This window comes from Passer montanus, unplaced genomic scaffold, assembly GCF_014805655.1.
Source record: "Passer montanus isolate IOZ18808 unplaced genomic scaffold, ASM1480565v1 scaffold18, whole genome shotgun sequence".
Taxonomy (NCBI): Eukaryota; Metazoa; Chordata; class Aves; order Passeriformes; family Passeridae; genus Passer; species Passer montanus.
Window position 1 is genome coordinate 10,674,359 of NW_024365381.1, and position 17,807 is coordinate 10,692,165.

Genomic DNA, 17,807 nt, shown 5'->3' on the forward strand with positions numbered 1-17,807 from the left:
GATGTTCACAGAAATGAGACAATTTTTTTTAATAAATATCTATGTAGAAAAAAAGAAGCTGCAAAATTATGATTCAATTAACCAGGCTTTTCAAATTTAAAAGTAACAGAATTCCTAATTTATAAAGGTACTTTGTCATAGATTATGAACTCTTCAATCTAACTACTAAAGAAAAACTTTTTTCTGAAACTTAAAAGACATCTATGAAGTCTTCCTGGTGCTCATGGTATATGGGAAAATTCCCAAACCTGAAGATTCAGTAACTTTAAAAAAAGAACTGCCTAGAAACAAAAGTCTCCAGAACAAGAAGATTTGAACTATATTATGGATCAGTGATGGAAGCGAGACAGTAGTTTTATGGTTGCCTGCAAATACCAATAAAAAGAGTTGTCTAAACAATAACACAAGGAAGAAAAAGCCAAAAAAGGCAAATAATTTAATTAATTTATCATCGGTCTATTACCTTCCATTACCAGTTCTACGTTTTTCCTTAGGAAAAAAAAGCAAGATAATTTCCCAATTTTAAAGAGATGTTGCAATTGGTTATGGTAGTGATTGGTAAATGCACTCCAAATTTACTTTAGTAGCAAGTCTTTCAGTTTTATTAAAACTAATTATGGACAGTAAGCAATGTGATTTTGTATTCAAATTAGAACAAATGAAATATACTCTCTGCTCCAAGTGTATTGTAAAGTCTGGATTTAAAGATCACGCACAAAGTAGTAATTGGAAGCCTGAAGACTGGGAAAACAGAAGCTGTGCAGAACTTCAAGGTGCCCCAGTTCTGGGTAATTATGGGTAAATCACAGTGGGTTTGTGCACTGGCAGAAAGGGAATGGTAATCACGAAGCTCCTCACAGAGCTCAGCTGTCTGAACCAACAAACAGATCCCCCAGGCATGACCCTGCTGAGACTTCATTTGCTGGAGAGGCTGAAGGCTGGACTGTGCCTCTGCTTTGAAGCAATTACCAAGTTAAACGTCAGCCTAATGTTCAGCAGACTCAACTGCAAAATATCCACCTGGGCTGGCTGCAACTTCCAGAAAACTTGTAGTCCATATGGCCTTTGACTCTTGTAACTCAATCAAGTGAAATAGCAACATGTATTTTATACAGAGAGAAGTAAACCAACTCCCAAAAGTTCTCTTTATCAATTATCTTCTTACAATCAATTATCTTCTTCTTTGGCAATGAATTGTATAGTTACTGTAATTCCAAAAGAAACATTTTCCAAGTTGCTGAACTAACTCTCTGCTAATACAATTTAATTAAGAAAAGTGTATTACAGAACTATTGGCTCAGGAAATTCACAACAGCATCCCAGTCAGTGGAGTGATTCTGGGTAAGTTTAAATCCAACTGAAAATTGCAGGTGAGACCAAAGGTACAGATACAATTCAAGCAAATTAACTCAACTTGAGAAAACAAAATAAAAATAACCATATCCCAGGACCATGTTGATTTCATTTTTAAAATGTTATTATTGAACAAATAATTGTAATATTTATATTCCTTCCTAATTTAATATTGAGTATTCTGCCTGAGAAAGGGAAAGATGTTTCAGATGAAACAACTGCACAACCTGACCTGAGCACACCACAGTGCATCTTCACACCCCTTGAAGGGGGTTTACATTGCTACCTCTTCTGGCCCTTTCTCGTCACTAGGGGTAGAATTCCTAATGTACATTACAGAACTATAAAGAGTAAGATTGGTTTGCCCCTTCACTTCTGGAAGTACTCCAACTTTCAAAAAAGGTTATGAAGTTCACCTTTTACTGAAGCAATAAACAAATTGCATAATTTTAGGCTATGCAAAAGAGCTAAATCACAGGAAAACGTGCAACTTTTATTAATGAAAGCCAGAAAATTAAGCATAGGCACAGCATCAGTTAGTGTGACTAATACTATGAAATATCAGAAGAGTAAAAGAATAACATAATATTTATTTTGCATGATCTGGAAACTGCTGCTGTGACCTCTCTCTAGAAGTACAATGTAAAGAGCTGTTATACAGTGAAGCCTTAATTTCTAAGGAACCACTAATGTTTTACCTTCTTGTTGTTCAGATGAAGGTAACAGACACCAGAGACTAAAAGATGTAAAGCACAAAGAAAAGAAAAGGCAGCATCTAGAAGCAAAGAAAGAAGGGACAAAGATGTTAGTGTGACAGAGTCATGAATTACTTCAGAAGGTGACCCTTCAAACCATGTTATGCCATCAAAATTAATATATTTAAATTAGGTGTTGTCAAAATTAGTATGGGAAAGTATTTGCTCTTTCCCCAATGGCACATGACAGAAAAGCATTTAAGTAGTAGCAGTTGCTTTCAATAAATATTTATTGTTAATGTAGGGTTGAGTAGTTGAAGTTGCATGTTGATCAGCACTGGACATAAATACTTGGTCCCAAATAATTACCTGGTACAATTTCTTTGTGTTGGCATCAGAAAAATTAGTTAAGTTTCTCTTTCAATATAATAGAAGAACAGCAAGATTTCTGTTTTAACTATTTGTTACCATTTTAAGAAGAATGAAAAATCTTGTGTCCTTAAACTGTTAATTACCACAAAATCTAGATAAAGATTTTTTATTAGTAGACAGATACATGATTTTTAACTGTTTTGGCAATGAGTGAACCCCTGTAGAAGTGCCCATCCAACATGCCGTTCACATTAAGTAGCATCAATATTTCAGTAATTTCCATTCCTTTAAACAACATTAAAAATGTTGATGTCTGGCCTAGCATTTGCTATATCAAAAACCAAAAAACCCTTGAACCATCTGACCCAGCCATGCACATCATGTGCCATAATGTGCAGTAATGTACATACTATGTTACAAGAGCTTCTTAGTGAAAGCTTTGCCTTAAATTAGCAGCTACACAACAAAACAGTGTCTATGAGGCCAGGATTTGTACGTGATCTTCAAGAACAGCCACTCCAGCAGTATCACAAATAACTAACCTCCATGCTACATACCTGGTATTTACGTGGCAGATCTCTCATAGGGTTAAAATCAACATATAGTCATTGCCAAAGTGAGCTTTTGTTTCTTAAACCTTACTTTTATCTATACATATACAAATATTCCAGTCTTAAGTGTACAAATGCATAATAAAATTTGGACCAGTGTGTCTGGAATATTTTAAGCTCCGTCCTTTTCCACATATATGAACACATAACTGCCCTGATGCTTTGTGGACTAATTTAAATATTTTGCTTTGCTTGTAATGCATTATCAAATACTTTGCACGTGCATTCATAAGGGGCCAAATTATATTAATATTCTTCTCCTTCTCCATTTCCAATTATTTTCTGCTTTTTCCCCCCATTATGTCTTGTGATCTGTGACCTTCATGTTTTGACAGCTGTTGTTCTAATGTCACCCTAACCACCCTCCATTTCCAAAGAAAACAAATATTTTCAAATTAACGGGTAAAATAAGACAAGTGACCATATCTCACCCTGAGATGGTATAGCACCACTCCTGTGCTGAGGATATCATCATCCATAGCCATTAGATGAGGTAAATTAGAATCTATTGTTACTCCAGCTTTTTCTTTGTTGATGTCCACACTGTATTCTTCCATGATGGCTTTCCTGTCTGTCCACTTACTTGTCCAGTCTTTGGTCAATTGTTCAATCTTAAGGAATAGAAGAGAGAACTGTTTCACTTACTAAGCAGGCTAATTTTTCTTTTTGATCATGTTAAAAAATTATTTTGCCTGTCTTTGGGCAATAAATTCTGCAAAACATTTCCAGATTAGCAGTGGTCAAATTTCTCAGTAATTTTGGTAAGTGTACAATAATTTCATTTGAATAAATTGGAGTTTATGTTAGAAGGGAGAGACTATGTATAATGAATTGCTGTGATATATTGAGACAGCTTTCAAACAAGAGGTAGATTGTGCAGGCTTAGTGATGCACAATGGACTGTGTCCCATTAAGGACATGAGACTTTTGTCACAAGCTGGTAGAGCACACTCAACATGAATTAAGCATGGCAGTTTCCTGCATCTGCATAGCAAAAATGAAAGGATTAGGACAAAAGGGTTTTCACTGTAGTTTCACAACTACAGCAATGCTGTCCCCCTGGCCCAGTGGAGCAGGAGATAGTTACAGCACCAAGTAAATCAAACACACCTTCATTTCATTCTGAAGGACCAGCTCAGTCAGATTGCCATCCTTGTCATCACTCCAAGAGGGACTGGAATTTCTCTGTGCAAAAAACAGCCACCAAGATCCACACATTAGTTTTCTTATTCACAGCTGGCAGGCATGTTCTTTCACTCTCCAGCATTTCAAGGAGATGAAGTCAAGAGAAGGAAAGAGAAAATACATATGCTGCCTTCTAGCATCTAGCCTACATCTTTCTAGATATTAGATGCAATTTTTTGGCAAAAAGAACTAGTGAAAAAGAAATAACTGAGAGATTTTTCTGTGTAAATACATCCTGAAGTGTAGTTTCTGTCTCTCTCAGCAAAACATTCTCTCCATGGCTTGGAAAACCAAAACACTATTATTATTCCAAGAGGAAAACAGCAGGGATGTCAGCTGTATTGTGAGGGCTCACAGATGTTCACAACTCTTTTGTGGAGAGACAGCATGCAGGAGGTATGAAACATCAATGAATCTCTTGAAGCTTCAATACCTTTAAAAATAAAATATTTCTGGACAGGTAAACCATCCAACTCTATGAAAGACAGGCAAGGAAATCCTTTTGAACCATTACATGACTGCTTATATTTCATTTTCATCAATACAGTGACAGAAAGAGGAGAAATGACAGAAAAGCAGTTAACGTTATAATAATTACAAAATCACCCAGACTTTTAAATCATTACATGACTACTTATATTTCAGGTTCATCAATACAGTGACAGAGGAGAAATGACAGAAAAGCAGTTAACGTTATAATAATTACAAAATCACCCAGGGAACAGTTTCATTTCTCTCCAGTTACAATAAACATGGAAAGATATACAGGTGAGATGAAAGTGAACTACCTAAAGTAACACAAAAGCTCCAGCAGGGGAATGTTGCTACATACCAGTTCAAAGCTCAACAGCATAGTTTTCAATCTATCAATTTCTTCTCTCAGTTCTCTGATCAGTTTCACATTTGCATCCTGAAACATTGAGACACAGACTGTTGGAAAAATCACTCTTACAAGAACTCTAGCTTAAGAAATCAAAGTGGAGATATTCCAACAGCCAGGAAGAGGGGAGAATAGGCAAACTCACAGCAGTACTCCTTGCTTCACTCTGCCAGGCCCCTGAGATGTACTGCCTGGGGACAGGTGGTTCTCATCTTTCATAGATTCTCTTTTACCATAAACTTTTTTCTATCTCTCTTCTGAACACAGACCTACCATAACATTTGTTCCCATCATAACCAGATGGATACATGGCTACTTCTAAGGATTTACCTTCATAATAGTTACATTACATCAGAAAGATGATGTTACTTAATGCTGGTATATAAAATCTGATTAGAGGAGACAAAGCCAGAACATCATCCAGGATGGTATTAAAAGCCCTTACATACATACATAAAGCTGATACATAAAGAATTTCCTGTCTGCTTGGTGTGAGGCATTTATCTCACTTTCAGAGTAAGCGTTTCTGCACTGGCAGTTTTTGGAAAACAGCTTCTGCAGACATTTCAGACAAACTCTTGAGTCAAGAATCAGCTTTCTCTGCACTGCCATGTCAATTTGCAGTGAGGAGAAGAAGACTGAAGGACTGGGGTCAAGGGTCCAGCATGAGATGTGTAAGAGAGTGATGGGTACACAAGCTGGGAGGCTGAGAGGCTCTGTGTGACACATGGCTTACCCAGGAGTGTTTATGTGACTTTAGCCTGTCACAGAGCTGAGAACTGCTGCTGGCAAAACCAAGCACACAACTGCTGCTACTACTGGTGTCAGAAAACGACTTAAAGGCACTGCTAATTAAAAATCAAACTACATTTGGGAAATCTAGGATTAGAAGGGTTTCCTTCTGCCCAAATTTAACATAGTATTGTTAGGAAATGCAAATAGCGAAATACAACTCTAAGATTCTATCCTTTCATCTACAATATAAAATCTTGACACACTCATGCTAAATCACAAAAGAATACTACTAAAGCTGTAAAGTCAATGGTTTAAATATTAGGAAATGTCTGGAATCAAGACCTTTTTTTGAGAACTAAATTCACTGACTATTCCTTAAATGGATGCACTGTGATTCAGTCCTTAAGTTATGTAATCGTGTGTAAAGGGAGCCTCATGCAGAATTCTAGGCCAAGAATGATCAGTTACAGAACAGCAATTCTAGAGTTTTATATTTCTAGCATATGTGACTGTAGATCTGGATCAGTATGTGCTGCTTGAATTTTGCTGTAAAGACAGAATTATGCACTTCCCTATGAATTATTTTAATGCTGGTTCTTATACTATAGTATCTAAAACCTCCAATCTGTTTTAACACTATGTCTTTGAGAGAATTTATGTTTTTCACATTTGATTAATGTGGACTGAGTGTAAGGGTGGAAAATGAGAAAAAAGCACACACTGAAAATTTGCCTTAAGCATCTGAACATCTAGGATTGAACAAGAATGGGATAGGAGGGGCAGCAATAGAACTCAGGCCTCCAATGCAGCACCTGACTCACTCCTTAATACTCTGCCATCCTTTAACTTCTGCAGCCTGTGAAGGACCTCTACATGATCAAACAAATGAATCTGTCATGAAGTCAGAGCTCATTCCTAGAGCAGGCAATGAATGAAGCTTGGGTTCTGTGGCCAAAATTATTCCCATGTATTTAAGGGCTTCATTATTTTGTGTACTGAGAAGAAGACAAATTGTGACTGCATAGACTACCTTAGGCAGAACTCAAGGCCTCACCTCATTTACTCTTGGCTTGTTAATAATATTTTTGGCATTTGCAGCATATCTCAAGGTACTCATGGTCTCGTTGTAGCTGGAACTGGCAGGTGAGATAGCTACAGACAGAAAACAAATGACACAATTTTAAAAAGCATTCAGCTTAACCTATCATTTTTCAACAAGGTGGGTTTTTTTTGTTTGTTTGTTTGTTTGTTTTTTTGTCTTGCTTCTTTAAAAGCTAAACAAATAACCCTAGGGTTATTTCATTAAGCTCACAGAGAACGTCTTCTCCAGACTGTATTTATAACTGAATGAATCACCTAAAATCGAAGCTATCACCTTGGTAAGACTCTTAAACATAATTTCATGCACAATCAGCATGCATTTTCTTTTCCTTGAGTATTCTGTAAAGTATTTATGAAAATCTTTACACGGACAGATTCTAAGTGTTATAGCTCTCTTCTCACTGCAGTAGTGGTTTTTATTAAAGGCACAATGTAGTGCAAAATGTTAAACAATTCATGGAAACCAAACTCACTGGCAATCATAATGGTCTTGGAGTTGCCCCCCAGGCTGTCCTTCAGCAGCCAGGTGAGGATGGAGTCCCGGTAGGGGATGTAAGCCGGCCGTCTGGTCCCGCTGCTGCCGCCGGAGGGAGGGCTGTCCACATGGCTGCTCTCCCCTTCACTTGTGAGGGTGTTAATGCTCTGGCAGCTGCTGAACATCTGAGAATTTTGTGCTGAGGGAGAAGCACCACAGAGCTCAGGAAAGGAATTTTTTTTTCTGTCATGGCTGCTTAATTTTCTTAGGTGTCATTACAGCTTATGAAGACACCACACAGCTGCTCTGTTGAGGTTTTTGTTGTAAATGCAAATAACATTTACACTCAACAGACAGTGAATCATATGCTTTAATCACTACCCTTCAACATAAAGAACTTGAGTGCTTACCTAAAGTGGATATGACAATTCCAAGTGTAACTAATGACTTGTTAATATTGGCACCTTCGGTAATTCTATCTTTACAGTAACTGGGATCGGCTCTTTCGCTGTAGCAAGCAAGTGTGAAAAAGACAATGCAAAATAAGCAAAAATGCTTAATTATTAACATACAGTCAATATGAAAACATTATGTATTTTCAAGTAATACAAGAAAACAGAAATGAGTTTTACAATTAAAAAACCATATTCTTCAAATATTTCGTATTGCCCTCTATTTCAGAAAATTCAAATAGACATGAGCAAAGGCCGTTGATGCAAGATACTGTTAAAGACCCACCAAAACATAAACTCAAGTCTGAACCAGGTAACCCAATCATGTGGTTCTGAATTTAAAAGAACAACATACATTTCACATCTCCACAAGGGTAGCCTGGCTCAGTACTAAAGTCTGTATATTCCCTCAATGCCACTTTCTCTGACCATACGTGCATGGTAATTTATGTTCTTGAGAAAAAAAAAAAAGTCCTCTTCTATAACTGTTCTATAATTCTTCAGCACAACTTCCATCTTTCTGTTTTCTGTCACATCCAGCACAACCACGTGTACCTCACTGAAATGCACAACAAAGATCGGAGACTTAGGAACTTTTGGAGTATGAACAACATAGACAGTGAGATATAACTATTTTCTCCTGTCCATGCTAGGCAGTCATGAGAAACACATTCCTTTTTACCCCTCTCTTTTCAAGGACAGATTTAGTAATTCCAACAACACCTACCAGAAAAGCATCTTAATAAGAATATAGAGCTGAATGGAATTACCTTAAATATATGCAACAGCATAGTATTGTTTTTGAGAACTCAGGAATTCCCTTCTTCAATGAAAACCAATGCCCAGTACAGAAGAACCATTGACCAAGACAATATTAGCTTAATATTGCCTGTTACATTATAAGAAAGTCAGGCTTTCTGTTAGTTCAATGAAATTTTAAAATACTAAACTTCATCTTTTAAGACAGTATTGACAGCATCTTCAGAGAAAATTACCTCTCTGCACTTCAGTATATTATTACCTGCCTGCAAGGTCCACTAAGTTGATCTTGCTTGCAATTTCAGAGGGAAGATTGTTCTCCAATATAGCCTGAAGAAAAGAAACATCAATAAGGAAGATTATTCCCCTTAATTAATTAATGAAAATAAAATTGATGTGCTCTTTTGTTTGAAGCTGAGTTGTACATATGACTGTCTCACTGCCTTTGTTTGTGACCTTGACCTGCAGACTATGTTTAAACCACTAACTCAACAGCTTTCTCACCCTACAGAGAAACCACCCTCTTATGCCAATTTCCTCTCAAAAAAACCTTTACTGCCTAGACACTGTGAAAGGCTTTCTTGTAGACCTTGCAGAGTTGTTTTCCACTAATGTATTCCAAAGGTCTTTTGTGAAACTAAGGAAAAATATCCCAAAATGTTCTGTGATTACAGGATGTTAGAAGTGTGAGATAGAAAAGGTCTATTGGATCACTGAACGACTTCCCTGCCAAAGAAGGATGTAATTCCTCCAGAGAAAGGCTACATTGTCTCAGGGAGAGTACTGGATGCCAAATGCTAAAAAGATGAGCACATCTAAAAAGCTGGACAGATACAAAATTTTGTTACTAATGCTGTACTTCAATTAAGAATCCTAAACAAGTGAGATAAAACATAACCTCAAATATATTCACAAGTAATTTTCACAGCTGAGGGGTTATTGCATATCTGAGGGGTTATTGCATTTCAAAGGGCTGATTGAAACTGAAAACATTTCTTTTAAAAGTGAGGTTTTGGCATCACTTCTGACTATAAGCTTGCACAAAGGAACAGAATGCTTCAATAAACACTCGACACATCTGCAGTGTGATCCAAAGGAAATAAGTAACAGCTTCCACCATTACTACAAACAGCACAAAATAGTGACAAGTAAACAATGCACAACACAGTGAACAATGCTTTTGAAAGTGAAGAGGAAGTTGGGTTATTTTTAGCTAACCTGAGTGTAGTGGATGGTGAAGATAGCATGGGATCTGCTGCTGGCATTGTGAATATGTGTAGCTGCTGTGATTCTAGAAAGAAGAACAAACCATTCAATTACAAAGGGTTACTTCCCTGTATTTGGAGAAATCAAAATCAACAAATACAGCCAATAAATGAAAAAATGTGAAACTTGGAGAATATGGCAAGCTGCATTTTTGGATCTGATCCTTGAACATTTGGCAGAGAACATGGAAAGATGGAAACTGAGGATCAATTAGAGGTGGTTTTTTTCCCACCAGCAGCACTCTGAGGAGATATCTTAAAGCAGCCTTACAGCACAGGTATGAGGTGTGGCATAAGCAGGAACACAGCAGAGAAGTGCAGCCAGCAACAGCATCAAACAGCTCATCCCCAATACAGAGTGCACAAGTGCAGCACATCTTCTCCATTTGTACCTATTTTTATCCCTTGGTATTTCCAAAGGGTTCAAAAACCTTCATACACAACTTCTGAGGTTCCTTTACCCTGGTACAGCTCTTTTACACTGCCAGAGGAGCCCAGTGAGACTAAGCAACCCACCCATGTGAGTGCTGAATGGATGCTGTCATTCCCTGTGTGGCACCTCTCTGACTCTGACATGGACAGACAGCTCTTGTGCTCTGACCCAGCACACTCTGGCAAGCAGGAACTGCTCACAGAAGGAGCAGTAGAACTCTCACTCTGCCTCTGTAATGCAAACTTTTGGAAATTCTAATTTATTTATCATTGTTTTAATTAGAAAAATCCAAAGAAAGTAACATTTTGTCTAGGGCAAAAGCAAGGATACAGGTTTTTCTCCTTTGAGCTTGCCTTAAGCATCAGCTATATGTGCAGCGTTTATCATCAGTTTTGCCAAGCCTGCCCTCAACAACAGTAAGTAACTTTAGTAGTGCAGAAAAGGACTGTGGTAGCATGCTTTTGTTACCAGCCCAGCTGTCAGAGCACTGCAGGGAGCAGTTGCACTAGAGAGCAGAGAGCTGCAGCTGTGTGCACGCTGCTGGGGTGCCCAGGGCATGGGGCAAAGCCAGGACTCTCCTCCCCGCTGCTCTCTGCTCCTACACCTCCTCCACAGTTCTGTGGGCAGTCATGCCAAGAGCTACAGGCAGCTGAGCACAATGTGATTATAAGCAAGGCAAAGCTGAGGTAGCAGGAGAACATGAACTAGTCTCCAGATGCTGGAGGAGGAACACAAACAATTAGGTAAAGGGCAGAAGACAGAAAACAGCCCTACAGTGGGCAGAAAGCACTGAAAGTTATAGAGTAAAAGAGAAAAAGGTAGTGCTCCAAGATTTGGAGGAGGAAGTGTTAGTACTCCTTGCCTCCAGCAATACACAAGGTTGTTACAGAGGAAATTCACATCTCAATTATTCACAACCCATGTATTCACCTGGAATTTTGTTGTACTGAAATAGTATTTTTTTTACCATAAAGCTGCATCTATTAATTGCTACAAGCAGAAACAGCAAAACTTAATCCTGATTTTTTTTTTGTTGGTTTTTTTTTTGGTTGGATTTTTTTTGTGATAATGCATTTTAGTTTTTATTTACTTTACAGCATCACTCTTATTCTAAAATCTTGACTACTCTTATGATAAGACTTAATATCAATTTTGTAACTGTGATTAGGATTTGGACAATCCTTTCAAATAAAACTCTTTTCATTACTGCAATGGCACCTGTAAAGGTATTCAAAGCTTCTTGTCAAAAAGTGTCTTAATTAATGAGAACCAAAATCATTGGCTTCACCAGTGTTCTGAACCCCAAGTTCACTGACAGTAAACACACAATTTGGACTACGAAACAGAAATAAAACCAAATAATTGTGTGCATAGTACTTCTAGGAAAAAAAAGTATACATTATATTTTCAGCAGTTTTAAATCACTAAATTGTACATTAAAGTGAGTTGAAAGCTATCCAGTCTAAAGTACCATGAGCAAGTGAAGGGGAAAAACAGATGTCTGTTTACAGCAAAATGTTTTCTTGGCTTGCATTTTTTATCACTGACAGATGGTGAAATTTTGTGGGTAAGTCAGCACGGGGTCAGTGTTGAAGAAAGAACTACACGAGTGCTTGTAGCTCTTGCTCTGGACAATATGATGATAGGTAAGCTCTCAAGTGTGTCTCGCATGCAGGATCACCAAATCCTGTCATCACAAAGCACTGCCAACCTGGTCAGCAAAATAAACATCAGTGAAATCAACAGACAGTAAAAGAAGAGTTAAATACAGATGGAGCTGGTTTGTTATGTAACATACCTTTTAGCTATTCCTTCTTCTAGAAGTTTTACAACTTGCTTGTAGTCTGTAACTAAATGCTGAGTCAAACCTGCCAAAGATTCAAGAAGAGTTAAATACTTAGCTTTCTCAGGAAGTTTTATTCAGTTTATCCAACCATTTACCTAACATCAGGAGAATAAGAATGTTCTGCTGAGATAACATTATTTTACAAGTAGTCTCTGAACTAGAGTAAATTTTATAAAAAAAACCCCACAACTTTTTAATTAAAAAAAAGTTACATAAAAAATTCCAGTTCATCCTTCTGATGCAGTGACATTAGTACAAAGAAACGCCTCATACCTTCAAAGATCAGAACTTTTCCATCTGCACAACAATGATACTTAGAAAGCAGTATAAGTCCATAATAAATGTTCAGCTATGTCAGTGCTTCTATTTGGGTACAGATCCTATGAAAAAGATTTTGGCCATTACCTCTGGGTAATGTTTCTGCTCATGTAACTAACTGAACTAGGAACCAACCCCTGTGAATATTCACCACTTAGTTAAATTGGCTTTAGCCTGCACTTGGGAACCTTCATGCACTTTTCTCCTCAGAGGGCTTTTTGAAGGATCTCCCCAATAATGCTATGAATCATCTGGCTTTTTCTGATCTTCTCCTTTCGGTTTGTTTTTGGTTGGTTTTTACTTGTTTGTTTTTTAAATCTGATTCTATTTCTAGGGAGGGGAAACCCCCTGAAGAGGAGAAAGGGCCCCCACAGTGAGAGGCTGCTGTGCTGGAGGGGTGCTCATGCCCGGGGGGGCCCAGTGGAGGGCGGTGAGCTGCTGTGCTCAGGCACTGCCAGCCCTGGCAGAGCGCGAGCTCCAGCACACGCACAAAATCATCCTCAGCATGCTTGGATTTCCCATAAACCCACTTTAATATGCCTCGTCACCGAGGGTTATTTATCATTTTACTCCTTAAAAACACCTGAGCTGTGAAGCAAGTTTTTGTCATACCACAGCTAGCAAAACATGCCTGTGCAGAATGTTTTATCTCACAGATGAAATCCAGGACAACTTCCTCCCCCTCCACAGTTTAGGTTTGTTTTACTACAGACCACAAAAGTGTGGGTGAAAGGAAAGTACTGAAAAAATATAGATTTTTTTGGATCAAATAATTTGTCTGCTGTTAGAATGTAAATAAAGTTTAATATGAAATTCAACCAGACTGAAATAGGTGGTTTTGATATTGTTCAAGTCTATCCTTTCAGGATAACATCTTGCTTAACTCTAAATGAAAGTAAAACCTAAGACAAAGAAGGGATTTAACTTTAGTCCTTTAATAACTGATACATATAAAGAAAAAAAAATTTTTTGGATCACCCACACTTTAAAAAAACCCCTAACTGCAGTGTGCGTGCACGAACATTTGCACACACACAAAGTACAGGATGATTTTCAAACAAAAGTATTTCTTCTGCTCTCTAGTGTCTCTTTACAACACATTAATTCCAGAAGTCATCACATTTTCCATTTGAGAAAGAGGCCCATTATTTTTCCGGCCGCACTGGGATCTTCAAAGCTCACAATATGGAAATCATCATACATTGTTTTCCCAGACCCCTTTTCAGGGTCTTATTTAACTGAATAAAAGTACTGTTATAAAAAGGAGGCATGGAAGAAATTCTTACCTGCCTACATTTTCCTAAGCACTGGAATTGTGAATTTTGCTGAGAGTTTAAACAGTTAAGCTTTTTAATAAGGTTAATGAAATATTTTGAATGCTGCTTGAAAAGAAATGATGAAGTGTTCTGTTGGCTGCCAGAAAAAGAAAGGTCATTTTCAAGTGCCATAGAAAGATCAAAACCACTTGCTTGTCTAGATATCTGCCTTAGAGTAAAAAAGGATCTCCCCCAGAAATCTGTCTCAGAGTAATAAAATAGATTGCATCATTTCCTGATTTAAGAAAGGCTGATTCCTTAACAGTGCAACCATCTGTGAGGGAGAAGTTTGAAACTATTCCAATCCAAAGCACTGAAACACTTTCAGCATTTTAAAGGCTGCAATCTCTCAGCCTTCACGTGAAAAAAACGATGGGTTGGAAAACATTTAAAACACTTAATGCTCAGAGCTGGGACTTTCTGACTGGAATTGCAAACGGCAAATGCATTGCCCAGGATATTTAAGTGTCCTTAAAGGGATTAAGTTTTCTGATTTTCCCCTCTCTCCACTCTTCATCCACAGCTAACTGTACTCTGGATATCATTGACACCAAACACAAATGAAAACTAATGTACACTGAGGAGCTCCTGGTAAGAGTCAGCAAACCTGACTGATAGCTTGCAAGAGGTACAGCGCAAATACAGGTTCTAGTCCTTAACTTGCTTGATCTGTGGGAAACAATGGAAAATTTCTGAGCTTTTTTGATGTTCACCTATTTAATTTCTCCCATACAGTAAATTGCCTGGAAGTGAAACACAAACCAAGCTGCCCTACTAAACTTGCTGATAATTTTCATCTTATCTGTCTAGCTATTGGAAATATTCTTGCATTCTGATCCTGGACAGAAAGACTACATATAAAATTGCCAAAGACTACTTCAGCACATAGAAAACCCTTTTTACAGAGCTCAGCAATTTTTGATTGCAGCAATACATTAGTGCAGTTGAGAAGGGTATTTTGTACCAGTGTTGTGAACCTCTTCACAAGAGGCTTTCTTGAATTTGATCTTATTAAAATCAAGCTGCCTATACTTCAAACTTGCATTTAAGTCACTGCTGCTTATTTTTGATGTGAGCTACTGAATGCAGTTCCATCAGACTTTATTAGTCCCTCTCCTCAACAGACACTAGGGCTGTATCAAGTAAAGCAAACTGTCACAGTTTTCAATTGCATAAACTGCATAGGAAAATTTATTATTATATATATTTATTAATATATAAATTTATTAATATATATTTGTATACACATTTGTATACACATGTCTAAAATAAAAGAACTCTCATCTGTTTCCCTAAGCTACTGATTCATCAGCCTGAAATTACTTCAGTTCACATGGTGTCATAACAACATCCAATTGCACTCCATGGTATCTTCAGCAGAGAAATTATTTAATTTTTCATGCATGTGATCAGTTTTTTAAAATAACATGAATCATAATTTCCACTGAAAATGAAGTTTTTCTTACAGGCATTAACACAATTATTTCTCGAGGCTGTCATAATATACAGAGGGAGTGAATAATCTAAAATAAATTTACAGCCATAGTCAAAAGTGGCAAATATTATTTAGGCTAATCTTTTGCCATTATCTCTTCTCTTAGTTTACAAAATCTAATCAACTGGGAACTTTATTGGCATATTTCAGAACTCTAGCATAAAATTGTTCCAGTCTAAAATTTCAGTTGTGTCCAAGAATAAAATCCTTATTAAAAATGGGAAAATAAAAAAAGCATAATAGAAACAAACAACCCCCCCCAATGAACCCCACAATAACAACAACAAAAGCCAATTTCAGCTGTTTATACAAAAGTGAACAGGCAGCATCCAAAAAGCTATATTTAGATTGAAAACCAAACCCAAAACTTTCTCATCATTCCTCTGTGTTTCTCCCCTCATTCAAAAAGAGGTGACAGAATTGGCCTGGATGGCTCCAGATGAAGACAAAACAGTGACAAAAGGAAAGCCAGCCTAATGGCAGAAGTTATAACTTTATTTTCTTTTAAAACAGGGAAACCCCATTATATGCAGCCAAGGAATCACTGGAGATATAAGGCCTGAGAAAAGAGATGGAAATTGCCAAGGAAAGGAGGAGTTAAAAATCCTTTCTTGTGTGGTGAATTAACAGCTGCTAAAAGAAAATAATTACACTTTGAACTTCATCAACAATGAAGTTCTTCAATAACAAGCAGGTAGAAAGAGAATCTTGGAAAGCCCTCAATAAAAGCCAAATGTCTATGAATTTACTTTTCAAAGAATTATGTTTGCCATCCTAATGAGACCATCAATTCATCCATTATTTTCCATGTCTCCTTAAAACAGGATGCTGATGTGCTGGGAAACCGCAGCTGAAACAACCAGAATGTCTGATAGGCCCTTGTGTACAGGACCATGAAAGTTCAACACCTTGCAAGTGCAGATTTCAAATTTTGAGAGGAGGAATTGGTAACAATCATGGCTTGTTAGATGTGCTACGACCAATAGAGCAGGTGTGCAAGGAATCAGAGCTGGGCTCCATCCAATCAGGCTCCATCCAAACACACAATCAAGTCACTCTATTGTCACATCTTCCCTTCATCTTTGGAGGAAGGATAACCACATCACGTGTAATGCCATAATAAAGAAAAACAAGGATAAAAATCAACGTGGGAGAGCAGGAGAAATCCACTAAACAGAGACAAGGACTCAATTTAGAAGGCAGGAGAAATCAGTATTTGCTCTGATGTGACAGGATCCATAACATCCTATGTGATATGCATTTTGTGTACTAAGTGCATACCCCCTAGGTATTACTGCTCACTTGATGGCCAGCCAGGCAGTTGCAGAGGCAGTGATACCAGAGGCTACTCAGGAATTCTGCCCACTGGATATAAGGCAAGAAGAAAAGGAAATGTATGCATTTACCTTCTAAACAAACCCCCAGTTTGGAAGACACTCTTTCTTCTGATATCTACTGCAAATCTACTTTGTATGATTTTGCACTGATTTTGAGATGTGATTTTTGTCAGCTGTTGGTCAGATACACAGAAGTGTAGCTGGCAAACTTTACACCAGGAGTGAATCAATTCGTGAAATACCAAAAGCCAAACTGCAGTTTAAAGCTGTATGAGACCATGGGGTAAAAGCACCTACCAAAATTGAAAATAAAACGGAAGTAGAAAAAAAATGAGAGAGAAGACAAGAACTAAAATGAGAAAGACAACTAAAAAAGCTGACAACTGAAAATCAAGCTTATTAAGTTTTCATTTGGGTGAGATTTTTGTTGTTTCACACTGCCTGCCCTGAAACATCAGACAGTTAAATTTATCTACTTTTTTAAAATATATGAAGGGACCAAGGTATGAAGGGATCTTAGACTGGTCTGGAGAACACATTTAAAGCTAATGTTGGTAGACTTCTTGATTAAGATAATATTTATGTAAAATAAAATGAAGAAAAATAATATGACTGGAAAGGCAGACAGTGCACGATCTCCAGCCAGCAGGACAACAGAGGCAAAGGTTTCAGTGCACTACAAGCAATCACACAACAAGAAAAACATTTGAGAAAATAAACCCTGAAGGGCAGGGGCAATTATGATCATTGCAGAATACATGCAAAGGTGCACACATGCCTGGCACACATCCACCTGCAGTTCTGTGCTGATTGAGGAGGCCACTCTCACCTTGCACATAGGGTCCTGTTTCAGGGTGCTCTCGGACTCGGAGCGTGTAAGGTTTCTTTCGGTCTGACTGTTTTAACAAGTCTCGGACACGCTCATTATAGATTTCAAGGAAACTGAAACAAACAAAGAAACAAACAAACAAAACAACAACAAAAAAGGAAAGCTAAATTCACTACAAACAAAAACAAGGAGTAACTGTGTGTTTAGACTATGTAAATGACTCTTACATAGATTTTTTGCACTAGTGGGCTCAAATCCCCAGATTTCCAAACACAATGCTTTATAAGGTCCAAGGGAATGATGAATAAGACCAGACTGTAGGATTATGGCTCAATTTAGGAGTTAAAGCA

At 37.6% G+C, this 17,807-nt stretch overlaps 1 protein-coding gene across 1 annotated transcript in view; it reads right to left on the reverse strand.

Annotated features, from left to right (window-relative positions):
- Nucleotides 1-17,807, reverse strand: part of STARD9 (StAR related lipid transfer domain containing 9) — a 93,935-nt gene that overhangs the window by 37,704 nt on the left and 38,424 nt on the right. The window contains exons 7-16 of the mRNA XM_039704760.1: nt 17,458-17,570; nt 12,115-12,184; nt 9,837-9,909; nt 8,881-8,948; nt 7,818-7,915; nt 7,406-7,606; nt 6,886-6,983; nt 5,049-5,126; nt 4,142-4,216; nt 3,463-3,642 (exon numbers count right to left, since the gene is read on the reverse strand). Coding sequence (XP_039560694.1) covers nt 3,463-3,642; nt 4,142-4,216; nt 5,049-5,126; nt 6,886-6,983; nt 7,406-7,606; nt 7,818-7,915; nt 8,881-8,948; nt 9,837-9,909; nt 12,115-12,184; nt 17,458-17,570 — 1,054 coding nt within the window. The remainder of the gene's footprint in view (nt 1-3,462; nt 3,643-4,141; nt 4,217-5,048; nt 5,127-6,885; nt 6,984-7,405; nt 7,607-7,817; nt 7,916-8,880; nt 8,949-9,836; nt 9,910-12,114; nt 12,185-17,457; nt 17,571-17,807) is intronic.